The sequence below is a fragment of the Grammomys surdaster genome, unplaced genomic scaffold (genome assembly GCF_004785775.1).
Source record: "Grammomys surdaster isolate TR1022 unplaced genomic scaffold, NIH_TR_1.0 214, whole genome shotgun sequence".
Lineage (NCBI taxonomy): Eukaryota > Metazoa > Chordata > Mammalia > Rodentia > Muridae > Grammomys > Grammomys surdaster.
This window is the reverse complement of record NW_021604659.1, coordinates 3,110,112-3,124,167: the sequence shown is the minus strand read 5'-3', so window position 1 is coordinate 3,124,167 and position 14,056 is coordinate 3,110,112. Positions and strand designations below refer to the sequence as shown.

General features: G+C 49.8%; 1 protein-coding gene across 6 annotated transcripts in view; it reads right to left on the bottom strand.

Annotated features, from left to right (window-relative positions):
• Positions 1 to 14,056, bottom strand: part of Ctbp2 (C-terminal binding protein 2) — a 136,723-nt gene that overhangs the window by 21,090 nt on the left and 101,577 nt on the right. Inside the window, exon 1 of one of the 6 annotated variants that reach the window (XM_028772512.1) lies at positions 9,272 to 11,001. The exons of the other annotated variants lie outside the window; for them this stretch is intronic. Coding sequence (XP_028628345.1) covers positions 9,272 to 10,958 — 1,687 coding nt within the window. The 5' untranslated portion in view covers positions 10,959 to 11,001. Of the gene's footprint in view, positions 1 to 9,271; positions 11,002 to 14,056 lie in introns of those variants that run through there. 6 annotated transcript variants of the gene reach the window in all.

The following is a 14,056-nucleotide window of genomic DNA, read 5'->3' as shown; positions in this document are numbered from 1 at the left end:
GTCACCGCTTTACGTCACACCATTTCAGAGATCAGAAAACACCACTGTTACCAGAAACCCCAGCATTGCTTGGTACAGTTCTCAGCTCACAGGCCTTGTGGAGTCAATGCCTCAGCCCCCAATGTACACCACACCGCAAGGCCTGTTGAAATATCCCTGCTAGGTGCTAGTGACCTTGACCTTTCTTGTAATGAGGAAAGGGGCCTGAAGGTCAATGGTTATCCACCACAGAAACAAGATGAGCCTGGGATGAAGCAAGGTCACATGGGGAGATCCCAGGAGAAGGAAGCAGTGACCACCAGGCCAAGCATTTGAGCAACCAAAAAAGGTGCATAGCAGGGCAGTGGCCCACTTAGGATTTCATAATCCCCTCAAACCTGAGGGCTAAACTGTGGCAGATTCTGAGTGTACTATAAAACGCCTACCATGAAGAACCACTGGCTGAGATGCCAGTCATTATTTCTAGAATGACCTACTAGGAAGCAAAACCTAAGAGGTGGACCCGGGAACAGTCTGGTCCATGGTAGGTCCCAGGAACAGGCAAGGATGATGAGACTAGCTGACAGCTACTGCAAGAACCCTGAGGAGCTTGTCGCCAGGCCTTTCCAGGAGACACTGAGGCCTTCTTAACTCTGGAGGCTCTGAGACCAGGAAGGGCAGGCTTCACAAGCTGCTGGAGCTAGGGAGAGGGACGACCACAAGAATGCCCTAAGCAAGTTAGTTTACCTAATGCACCTTTTATTCTGATGGGTGAAGCCCCCAAGTGAGAATCGTCTAGGCTCCCCCAGTCACCCACCAGGTGCTATTCCAAATACCTGAGCCATGGCTGTGGGCCCTGCAGGCTTCCTGTGTGACTGCCACTAACCCAGTCTGTATGTGTGGGGATGATGCCTTCCAGAGCAAAAGCAGGGTCCTACACTGGTGGGAAACACTGTTGTTTTCTCAGTTCAGTAATAGGAGACGGAACTTAGACTACCCTGTCACCCCAGAAAGATCAGCATCTGTTGTTACTTAACTCGCCACACACAGAACTCCAGTCAGAAATCTCTTCAGCTTGTCCGGGGTGCTCACCCAGTGGAAAACAACAGATACTTTCCCTCTCCACGACTGCCTTGTCTGGGTGATTCTCACACTGAGGTTCTATCACCTGCCATTCCCTAGCAGCTGTGGGCGCTCTGGAATGAAATGTCTCCTAATGAATTCCTTGTCACAAGAAGCCAGTCGACACAGAGCTGCAGTGAGTGGTCCCTGAAGAACAGTACCAGAAACTGACCACGAATGGCGTGCCCAAGTGCTGAGCCAAGGGCGCAAGCTCAGTGGCTGCTTTTGCTAAGAGGGGCTGCATCTTACCTGGTGGCCTGTCTCACCTGCGTGGTACCTGGGCACTGGAGTAAGGCACTTCCCAGAGTGGCACCCAGGTCCCTGGAGACCCTTCATCTGCCTTTTGGAAGAAGTGTGAGCCTATTTCACAATCAGCAGACTTCTCCAGGGAGGAGTAACCATCCCCTCCTGCAATCTTGCTCCAAGATCCCATCACAGGCCCTCACATAGGAACCTGAGCTGCCTTAGCCTCTTCCACATGTGGCCATAACACCCCGCCTCAGCTGTAGATGGAATCTCAAGAGACTTGGCCAGAGATGAATCTTAAAGGAGTTAGGATTGGGGTGTGTGTTTGTGTGTGTGTGTGTGTGTGTGTGTGTGTGTGTGTGTGTGTTGGGGGGAGGGGAGGTGCTTCCTGGTAACTAGCTTCCAGAACGTGGTGAACTTCCTGTTCAAGGCTTAGGATTCTACAGCATGACAGGGCACGAAGTCAACCTGGTCCTGCTGACTCACTTTGTCTTCTCTGATGCTGTGACCCCTGAGGTCGAGCTGTGGATATCCAGGCTGTATTTCTCCAGGGGTGGTGGCTACTCATAGTCTTTAAACCAAGGCCTGGCTGTCAAGGTCATGGGTTGGGTGGGTGGAAGCTGCTGGAAAGATACTAGAGAGTATGTCCCTGCACTCTGCGGTCATGATAGGAAGGAAAAGGCAGCGGTGTGCAGTTCCCGGGCCCCCTGGGACCTCTCACCTGAGGCATGGCTCCCATCCCCATGTGAACTACATTCAATGCTATGGTAATTAGACTGGCTATGGAGTAGACTTCCCAGCTATGGACCTGGGGACCAGCCTAGAGGCAGAGAATAGTAAGCACAACCCTAGCCACACCACCAGCCACTTTTCCATAGCTGGTTTTCAGTATAAAAACACCACCACCAACAAAAGAAAACCTTTTGATTTTTGAGAAAGTGTCTCATTTTGCAGCCCAGGCTAGCTGAAACTTGCTATGAAACAATGATCCTGTCCTATCTACATGGTCTTAAACTATGAAATCAAGCCAGCCTTATAATATTGATGTGGATGCAGGTTATAGAAGCATCCCCACTTACTGAAGGAGGCTACAAAGATGGTTCCGTGGTTTAGAGCATTGGCTGCTCTTCCGGAGAGGTCCCGGGTTCAATTCTCAGCACCCATATGGCAGCTCACAATTGTCTGTAACTCCTGTTCCAGGGCATACAACACCCTCACATGGAGTCAAATCACCAATGTACATAAATAAAAATGAATAAATTATTTTAAGAGAGGGGGAGTACAAGCTGAATTCTTTCAAGGTCACAGAGAAGGGCTTGATTTAGGTCAACTTGATTTTAGGTTCTTGCTTAGGCTCCATGGTGTGAAGGGGACCGCCTGGCCCACAGCCACCATTCCTAGGCACTGCAACAGTGACCTAAAGATCAGGCCGGGCCAGGGATTCATCCAAGAAAACACACCAAGCCAAGAACGAACACCAAAACCAGTCCCTCTGTTGCTATCTTAGTAGGGAAGGCTACCTTCAGATGATGCAATCACCAAGCAGACCCTACACATCAATTAAAAACACAAGCTGGAGACTCCCTACTCAAGAACCCATACAGGGTGAGGATCTCAGCAAGGAAGGATTCCTTCCTCCACTGAGGTCTTAGGCTGTGAAAAAAACACCACGATAGTAACTGTTACCCCAATGTCCTTCTGTAAACTTCCTTTGATTTTACAGGGGCTTGGTGGCCGGGCCCTGGAGTCCTCAGAACCATAGTTGAAGAAGAGTAAAGCGTGATTTACTGCCTTTGTCTTACTCCCCAGCTTGACTAGGGGATACCTGGTCACTCTTCACCGCTGCCCGTGACTCAACATATACTGACAGACATGCCAGATAAGACACACCCAGATGTAAACAAAAGCCCTGTCTTTCTTTGCAGGAACAGCCTTGAGGTGCCTGTGGCTGAGCTTTGCAGGACTATCCCATGGCTAGATAAGGTTCGATGAAACCCTGAGATAGCAGGGGACTCTTGGGCCTCTGCCAGGGGACTAACTCAGGAGGAAAACTCTCCCAACAGAGCCTCGGGCAGAGAAACAAGCTCGGCCACAAAGGTCAGGAGGGCTGGGGAGCACACCGCCTGGCTCTGGGGCCTCCCACAGATGGTCAGCAGCAGCCTAGGTGGGATACTCCTTCCACACAGTAACTAGTAGGAGAGAGGATGAAGGAGAGCCCTGAAGGACAGAACCCAAAGTGAGTGCCTGTCAATCAGGGCTCCCAATGTATCTCTGCCAGTAAATTCCCCATGGTGCTCAGGGTGTTTACTTTACTGCACATCTGTTTCCACCACTTTCAATTAGGCCAGAGAACAGAGGTGTACTCCACCTTCCTCAGATGCACTGACTGAGCTTTGGAGAGAAAGAGCGGCCTGGAACATGTGTACCCAGACACCTCTCTCCCCTTTCCTGTCGTGAAACTCATTTACCAGATTTGATGAATGGAACTGTGCACAGGCCGGCAAAGGAGGAAACCCTTCTTGCAAGCTGGTGGCCAACGGGCAGAGAACCACCACCTCTGCAGAGGCTTGTGGAATTGCATGGTAACACAGGAGAACACTGCGGAGGACTGCATGCAGGAACCACCAAACATCATCCCCCCGGTACAGCCTTGCCCTGTGTGGCCTCAGAGCAAGGTCTGGCTGATTCAAAGGCACATCCTTCCTGGCCTTAGAAGAAACTTAGAAGATACAAAATTCCAAGCCCCTAAGTTACCTAAGCAGCTAGATCCTGGTGGCTTTGCTCTGGTCTCCAGCCAGCCCTGCAGCCCTGGATGTTAATAAGGTACCTCCTTGAGCTCTGGAAGCACCCTTGACAGGAAAAGTAGTTCTTAAATGTTAAAACTGTGCCTGCCCATGGCAACGGAGAGGATGCCAAAGATAAACACAATCGAAGACTGGAACAGAAAAGAAACCTGCAGAGCCCATGGGTCCCTGAACAGAGGCCTATCTTCCCTATCTCACACTGATACTCTGATGCCAAGGTCATCTGACACAGGTTTTCCCTATGTAGCCCAGGCTAGACCAGAATTTATAGTGACACTTCTGCCTCCCAAGTATGGGGTCATAGGTCTGCGTTCATGCTTGGCCACTCCTTATGAGGACTGAGAGTATTTACTATACTGAAGTGCCTGGAGTCCCCACACCCAGCACAGAGGCTTCAGTACAAGCTAGGGGGAAGAGGGGAAGCCTTGGCCAGCCAAAGGGATGTATGAAGATGTGCCAGTTTCTTTTGGCACCTGCAGGGCCTTTTATGCAAAAGCCAAGAGGCAGTTGCAACTGGGATGGCAGTGCCCCGGGAGCCGCATGCACTCAGATCACAAAGGCACAGTGAGAGCCACAGCTGACTCATGCCAGAGGGCTAGGGTTGTCTGTGGGCACCGTGTCCATCGAAATGAAGAAGCCTCATGGGTGACCCTGGGAATGGAACACATGGTAGTCTCTTGCCCTTCCCAAGGGGGCCAGTGAGCCAGGCAGACTTGGCTCAGTTTTCTCTCCACATCACCAAGGCCAAATGCCCATAAGCACAGATGTGACTGTCATTCTGAAGCTAAGGCAGTCCCTGGGCCAGCAGAAGAGGGATGAGGCCCCATATGCTCGACTTTCTTAATTCTGCATGAGGTTTTAAGGCCCACAAAGCCAGTGACTCTTGAAGACCCTTTTGTAGGCTCACCATCCATGAGGCCAGCAGGATGAATTCGCCTAGTGCAGCAGCTGGCCAGGGTCCCTCCCTCCTCCACCTTTTCTTCTAAGTATTCTAGGCTCAAATCTCCATGTATAGGAAAACACTAGAATGCACCAAGTCACATTTACCCCTCTATCAAAGGCAAGTAAGAGTAAAGTCCTCACACAGAGAAAGGAGCTAGGAGGACCTGAGGCCACCAAAACACAGCTCTCCACTCTCCAGACAAGAGCTTCTGTTGACCATTCCAGCCTGTAGATGAACTAACTGTAGAGGGGTAAGCCACTCTGCCAGGGCCCAAAACTACAAGGAAGGAGGCTTGGATAAGCTTGAATGAGAATAAAAAAGTCAATTAAGTAATAGACAGCAGCTCTAACAGGAGGGCCAAGACCTCACTGTAGAGAAGTTACCAGAAAGCACTTCTTTAGCTGGGCAGTCAGGAAAACACATCAGGGTCATTCAAAAAAGCTTCCCAGCAGTAAAACCTTCACTCAGTGCATTGTGAGGTTTTCCAGTGTTCCCCTCACTGAATGCTAGGAAGCTCCCAGAAGAATCCACCTTTTCTTCTGTACAGGCTCATCAGGAATGGTCTCTGTGTTCTGGCCTGGTTCCCTAGCTCTGAAATTTTTTTCTCTATCCATTTAATCGCTTCCTTGTTACAGGTGCTAGTAGGTTGGTCCTGGTCTTCTCAGGACCAAAGAACAACTCACATTCCATTTAATCAAAGGAGAATGCTCTACACTGTAAGGATAAAATGCCCCTCAACCCGTCAACAGGGAAGAGTTCAGTTCTGTGGTCAGAGCAGCTCAATGCCAAGGGTAGTCCTGACTCAGGCACCAGACAGGGACAGGTAAGCACTCCACAGGAGTCTACACACACACACACACACACACACACACACACACACACACCCTCCTACGGCAGGAGGCCATGTTCAGCATCCTTCCAAACCAAAGAGCCCGTCCACAGCATACAGAGAATGCGTCAGACATTTGAGGAAATTACTGGGGTCCTGTGGGAACAGACGCCATCTTTATTCTGATGGCACTGAGGTAAGATGTCTAACAGGATCATGTGCTCACATGGTACCAGAATCCAGGTAGTGGTGTGCTACATGTGTAAACAGCCGTAAATCCCCCCCGCCCCCGGCCCCCAATCTTGAGTCCTTAGTAACAGCCAGGGCAACTAGGGAACTATAGAATGGAGCTTCTGGGTGCTTCATCAGTGCAGCTACGTTAAGGAAAGTTGCTAGGGTTGGGGGGTGGGGTGGGGAAACTGCATTTCTCACAAAAGAGACTGATCCCTGGGCTTAACCCTTGACAGTTTGTGCCTTGCTGGATTCAGGGAAGATGGTCTAGGGAAATGGCTGCCTCCGTACCAATGTTTGTAGGATGCTCCCTTGGCATCTGGCAGAGAGAGGCTCAGACTCTTGGCCATGGGTGATAACATGTGACAGCCATTGCCAGAAGGCTTGGTGGCTTGTGTTAGCCGGCCATTTCAGTGTGGGATGGAGAGCCGACCCACCAGGTGCCATCACTCACAAAGCTCTGGCCAATAATTCTGTGCATCTGTGTGCCTCGCCTCGCTGTTCTGAACTGCTTGGTTGATGGGCTTGGGCAAGACTGGCAAACAGGAGCTGACTGTGTACATACACACACCAAACAAAGCAAACATCAGTGTCTACCCTGTGTCATAAGACCCTTAAAAAATTCAGTTGACATCACCTCACCATACGGGCAGGAGAAGGAAAAAAAAAATCAATTTTCCAAGGCATTCTGGGACCCTCCACACTAGGTGGAAACCAACAGATTTGGTGAAAATCAAAAAATGAATCAGTCAAATTGACTGACCCTGCCGCTAATGAGTAACACACGCAACTCCACTTCAAGATCCCAGGTTGCCTCCTGGCCCGAAGGCAAGGCAGCTGTCCGCAATGCATCTCGGTTCTCCGATGCTTCTCCTTGGTCTAACATTTGTTCTCTCTGGGGCTCAGCACCTCTCTGCCTGGAGCCATGCCTAGAGATCCTCCATGAAGTCTCCTGCTGCCTTCGGCATACCCGATCTGGCTGCAGACTCCATGAAACCTGTCATGCAAATGCCATTCAGGCAGCTGAACTGCAGCCAGGAAGCCAAGGCCCTGCCCCCAGCCCCGACAGGGTGGCGTCATAATGCCACACGGAATGTAGGATAAGGAGCAAGGATGACAACTGCTGCTCCTGGGTAGATCATTTGACAGAGAAATTTATTTGCTGGCAGACTTCCGACTGCAGACGTGCTTGGCACTGGCTCGCTGCCATGCAAATGAAATAAAAATCAATATCCTTGGGTCTGTAAAACAGTGTGTCAACAATCACACTCCAAACAACTTATATAATCTCCTTCACCCCATACCCAAATAGCATGAGTGCTTTCTGTTCTGGTGCTGTACAAAATAAACAGAAAGGAAGGGGGTGTGGGTGGGGGGAGATTTTGCAGGACCTCCTCCTTCAGCAAAACCTTTCCAGGACTTCAATGAGAAGATAATCTTTCTGTGATTATGACCAAACCCTTCCGTTGCTTAGCAACACATAATTAAGGAATATGTTTTCAGATCCGCTTTGCAAGCCCAGCCATTATCAGATGAAATTACTGGAGCAACAAATGTCATCGCCATGCAAATTAGTTGGTTGCAAAGAAAGAATGTTTGACTGAGAAAAAAGGCATGGCCCCTCAAAAAAAAAAAAAAAATCTGACTTCCCCCTCCTGGCACACATGTATCTCCAAGTCAAAGTATATAATTGCGATTAAAAAAAAAAAAAGGGAGGGGGGACAGAGACTGTATCAGTAGGCAAGAGAAAAATAAGAAAAAAACAAAAATAAACCAACCAAACAAATCACAACCAAAACTGTTAGCTAGTCTCTCTTAGAAAAACAAGGTTCTTGGAGGGCTGACTCTTTAGTCCTGACAGTACAGTAGCTCTGTGCTGTTCTCATAAAACAAACAAACAAACAAACAAACAACAAAACAACTCATCTCAGAGCTTGTAAGACTAGACTCAATCCAAGGATATTTTAGAGGATACTGTAAAAAATCTCTATATAGTCTTTCTCAGTCCACTGTCCCTGTTCTATACACTCCATACTTAACTTAAAGTAATAGTTTAATTGTTTTTAAACTTTTTTGAGTGCTCAGTGGTTAAGAGCACTTACTCCTCTTGCAGAGGACCTGGGTTCAGTTCCTAGAACAGGGGATTTGATGCCCCCTCTTCTGGCTTCTGTGAGCTCTGGCACAGGCATACATGCAGGCACTCATACATATACATGAAACAAAGTAGAAAAAAATTAATAGAAATGATTTGATTTTTCTGAATTATGCATGGTGGGAGGCAAAGGAGAAAAGAAAAAAAGAAAACCGATCAAGACTTTTCAGTCAGGATTCTAGAGTTAAACACTAACTGTTCGGGACGCCCACCAAGAGGTTTAACCAGTGTCCAATGAAAAGCACACAGTGACTCACACTTGGCTTCTGCTTTGAAGAAAAGCACCTAGCATCCTCCCCCTCTCAACTTGGAAATAGTATCTTCCCAACGAACAAGCAGAATTCCCAACAGTACTTTCTAAAATGAGAGGCTAAGTCTGTTTTTTCAAATACTTCTAAGGGATTTCAACATTTGCTTTGTTTAGCCCACAACTGTGGAAGCAGACACATTCTTATCAGCAGTAGGTAATCTCTGCCTTTGACACTGTGTGCTGGCCTTGCAGAGGGGTGCTGTCGACACCACCAGGTACTCTTACTAGGAAACTATCCACGAACAACTTACAGGAGCCATTCCGTCAGATGCTCCTGACTTTTCCAAAGCTATCCAACGGAATTAGAGAACCACCCTTCCTGTGTATAAAATGGAACAGTCACTCAGAATGGCTTCCGATTCTCTCAGGGAAACAGCTATGTTTCAGCACCAGAAGGAGGTATCTGCAAACAAACTGGGCCTTAGCCTGATACGTAAATCTGTGGAATGAGTAGCCCACGGGAGGAGGGAACTGACAACATTCACACTGATGCTTTCCTGGGATGGTGTGTGTGTGTGTGTGGGGGGGATAGGGGTGAGACAAGACAGACATTATCTCCTCTTTAAACATGACCAGTAGGTATATAGACATACTATTCCTTTCTCAAACCTCTATGCCTTCCCCTGCCCCCTTAAACTCCCAGCCAGAAAGTTACTTGGTTCTGGAGTTAGCATGGTTGACACGATGATAGGAGCCCCTGTTCGCCGCGCCACCTTCTGGTACGGTGAATGAGGTGTGTGGAGACTTTGGCTGACTGGTGGCAGGGCAGACGGTTCCATGGGAGCTGCTCCAGGTTTCCGCAGGAGCTGGGGGCTGCCATGGGGGCTGGGCAGTGGAGAGGCGGTCATGCTGCGCTCCCTCTTAAGCAGTTCCATGGGCACCGTGTATGAGGTGGAGTAGGCTGTTCTAGGACTTGAGTGAAGGGGGACAGAGGGGCCTGGGTTAGCAGTCAAGGCTACCCCAGCTGTTGAAGGATATGAGGAGGCCAGCCGTGCAGTTAGGGCACAAGGGGTGGGAGAACTATATCCAGAGTTGGAGGGTAAGTGGGGGGTTTGGGATCCCACCACTGGGGCGGAGTAAGTAGCTGCTGTCTCCAGAAGGTGCTGGGAAGGTGCACTGGAGGGGCGGCGACCTAGATCTCCAGCTCCGGGAGAGGCTGTCTGCAAAGGTCCAGCAGGGTGAAACTGCAGGGCTGTGGTACCCAGTGAGGCCATGTCATTGGGCAGCAGCTCACTTCGGTGGCTGAAGCTACTGGACCGATGGCGGGGTGGAGGGCCTGTCCGGTCCTGTCTCCGGAACTGCATTTCTGTCCTGCAGCTGCTGGCAAGGCGGCTGAGGACACGCGCCTGGCCCAGGTTGGGTGCAACAGACTTGATGTCCGAATCCTCCATGGTGGCCAAGACAGCAGGGGAGTCAAAACCTTGCTGTAACAGGGCTGCCAGGGTAGCCTCTGCCACACCCTCTGCCCTCAGCAGGGCCAAAAACTCAGGGTACACGGTCCTCTTGCCTCCGGGTCCTTGGAACGTAGACAAGTCGGCTTCATAATTCTCATAAGCCATCTTTGAATGGATGCTTTCTCGGGTAGGCCCGTAGCCTCTATTCAGGGAACCTGGGGCTACCCCCGTGCTGTTCTCAGTAGGGGCAGCTGAGCTGGGGTCCACAACCAAGCATGTTGGGGTCACCTGTCTGGCAGGGGTAGAGTCAACAGGTCTTTCACAGATATCGTTGTAGACCTGACTGGAGTTGGGGGAATAGGTGGGTACCTCTATCCCTAATCTAGCATCAGGCGGCTCCCTTCCATACCTCCCAGGAGACAGAGCCCTGCCGTGTGTCCGCTGCCCATGTGGGACAGTTTTACCCCCAGATTCCCGGTACAGGTGGCCAGCATCCTGCAGGGCAGGTAACTGGCCCTGTACCTGCTCCCATGGCATTCTGCTGCCAAGCACTCCGTAGCTGGGCACCGGCCGGCTGGTTCCTGGGTCCCGATAGAAGGGAGGGTCCTTGGGTACCCTGGTGCCCCTGGATGGGTCGCCATAGTAGTCTTGTGGCAGCACGGAGCCACGGCCAGACATCACTGCCTGCCTGCTGTCGTAGAAGGTGAAGTCAGGCACAGAGCCCTTTCTTGATGCCAGTGAGTTATAAAAAGCTTCCCGGGACAGGTAGGACTCGGTGTCCTGGGCGCGATGGTTTAGCAGCTCACACCAGGTCCCTTCTCCAGGGCCATACGTCAGAGAACTTCTCCTCCCTGGAGGCCCAGCATTCTCCCAAGGGCCCTCATACCAGCCAGCGGCATCCCAGCTCTGGGAACGGCCAATATTGATGTGCCTGCTGGGAACCGGCATCGGCAGAGCAAATGACTACAGCAAAGGCAGGGAGGAAGCCTTTCTTTATAAATCTTCAATTACATACATCAAAACCAGACCTGGCCGCACGCGAGCCCTTCCGAGACGGCAGGAACAACCAACTGGGGGTTTCTGTTTCAAGGCACGACCTAAATTATTAATCCTCTGAAACCTTAGTAGGCAAAAAGCAGACTCACGGTAACTTTGCCTCACTCCCCAACGGTAGCCCGCCTGCGAGGTCTGTCCTGTGTGCCTCTAGCCCACGCAGGAGGCTGTGCTCCAGCCTGCTGGGCCCCCTTTCCAGTGGCTGTGCTCACATGGCCCTCAGCTCTTGCAGCATGAGGATTAAGAGCTAAATAAAACCCCTAAAGCTTTTGTTCCATGTGACATCTCGGGCTGATGAAGCTGGCTGCTTGCTTTAGCCAGGCCTAAGAGGCAGCTGGAATGATCTCACATGGCTTTGCCCCTGAGTCTGATTCCCCCTCCCATCCTTGCCTGGTTTCTCTCTCATCCCTCTTGGGGGAGCCCCCAACCAGTCCCTCTTCACTAAGTGCAAGAGAAGCAAACTGGGATTACTTAGCTGTCCACCCAGTCCTAATCCCTCTGCCTGAGACATTAATCTAGAAGCACATAGCTTCGACAGATCAAATGGAGGTGTGCACAGGACAGCCCGGGCCCGATTCCAGAACAAGAGATGTTCTGGGAGGCAAGGACTCTGTCCAGCATCAGAACCTGGCTTTTAAGATTCTGGTTATAGATCAGACAGGTTATACAGCTCAAACTCAAATTCTCTGCACCTTTAGATGCCAAGATAGATTCTTTCATACCACAGGGAAAAAGACAAAGTGTGGATTAGGACCTGGAGTTCTCACTGTAAGACAACAACAGGGATTGGGCTAAGCAGAGGGCTGGCCACCAAGGAAGAAAAACAGGATCTCCTGTGTCTCTCATCTCAGCCTGTGGGGCATGTACAAAGCCCCCATCCTCCCTGCTGCTAACCCTCCCGATACCTCTGTGTTACAGATTTCACAAAATAAACCGAGGTGGTGATCAAGAAGTATATTTAAATGAGTTCATGTAACTGTACACAGCCACAAGACCAAAAAATTCTGCGCTTTCACCTACTTCTCTCAACTAGACAAATACTAGCCATTTAAAAGGGAAAAAAAAAATCAAATGTGAGAAACATGGAAAACTTACTTTGAGGTGGGAATTTGGATACAGTACCATTTCTATGAAGTAGGTTTATGGTCATTCCATCCTTTTACCATGCCCATGTCCAGTCCCCAATATCCAATACAAATTCCATGTCACACTCCCTAAGGAATTCTGATCCCTCCAAACAATTTTTCAAGAGGCCACAGATGTCACCCTTCCCAGTGCAACTGTGACTAATGCTGGACCACTGTGCAATTAACCCGAAGACATGACTCTAAAGACTATGGACCACTGTGCTGGCACCGCTGCCCCTATTCCTGATATATCCTAATGTCATACTAGATGGAAATGTCCTAAAATTCAGTTAGAATGAAACCCAGGAATGACAAAGACTGCATAGCATCACTGTAACGCATAGGATGGCCATACATGAACTACTATTACTAGACCTTCTCGGGGCAGTGTCTGGAACCTAACCACAACACACTGTGCCTGATTTCCTGAGAAATCTCATCCTACCTGAAAAGGGCAGGGTGGGTCCAGTTTCTAAAGGCTTAGGAGTTTCAGGGATGTAACCTTACTTACCGTTAAAAAAAAAAAAAAAAAACCCTCTGGGCTGGAGAGGGCTGAGTGGTTAAGAGCACTGACTGCTCTTCCAGAAGACCTAGGTTCAATTCCCAGGACCCACATGGCAGCTCAGAACTATCTGTAACTCCAAGATCTGAAACCCTCACCCAAGTGACATACACATGGGCAAACCACCAGTATAAATTCAATAAAGCAGACTGAAAACGAACTGAATGGCCGACAAAGAACTGCGGGTGGTGTTTGCTGGCAGGCCGTTCTTGAATTCTGTGCAATTGGGGGCATGATTCTGGCTTAGGGAAGAGGACTGGCTGATAAGGGTCAAGAGCCCCACAGACAGGCCTCAGAGAAATACCCACACCTCCAAGTGCTTCACAACCAGTCAACCAGCTGTAAAACTATTATAAGACTATCAGAAGGGTAACTGAGAGGAATTGCCTAAAAGACAAAATCAGACAGCACCGTCAGTGCCAAGGCCATCTGAATGTGAAGGTCACTTGACCCTTCTTTAGGGCCCCATGCAGCTTCCTGCTAAACCTGGTGGGATGATGCCTGTGGGTAGCTCTCAGTCTCTTGGGAGCTGCTTGGGCTTGGTGGGCAGCTGGCCCTAACCTGGGACACTATGGAAGCACCTGTGACACACAAGCACTAAGAAGCCAGGCCTCCAGCGTGCTCTCCCAACACCTATGCCATGCACAAGACTAACGAAGCTCTAAAGGTAGAAACCAGAACCTGCTGGGGGACGTGGGACCTCTCGTCCCTGATGGATACCAGGACGAAGAGATGGCCGTGGCCTCCCATAGCCAGCAGTGCTGCTGAGGTCAGTGGGTTACACATTGCCTTCCAGCTGAGACAGAGTCAAAAATAGGCCCAAGCTGTGCCTACTTCCTACTTTTAAATGTGGACAGGCTGTGCTTGGCTTTTTCTTTTTTTAAATCCCATTCTTTGAAGATAACCGATCTAGAGTTTGTGTTGAAATGCAGCTTTTTTTTTTTGCCCTTAAAAAAAAGGGGGGGGGGAGGCCTTTTCTCTTGTGAACCCAATGTTCTTTACTGAAATAAGGTGTTAATTCTATAAAGCACTGGGAAAAGAGCCACAGGAAATGTGGTGGGTGGGGCTTAAGGCTACTTTTATTCAAATAGTCGGAGCACTTGAATTAGAACTGTGGCCAGGGTCAGCTCAGCTGCCATGAATAAAGCACAGAGCTTTCACCTCAAACGGGCGTTCTCATTACTTCTTGGCCTAGAGCATTAAGGCTGGGAGCATATTTACCTTGATCCAAAGAGACTCTCTGTGTGTGTGTGTGACAGAGAGAGAGAGAGAGAGAGAGAGAGAGAGAGAGAGAGAGAGAGAGA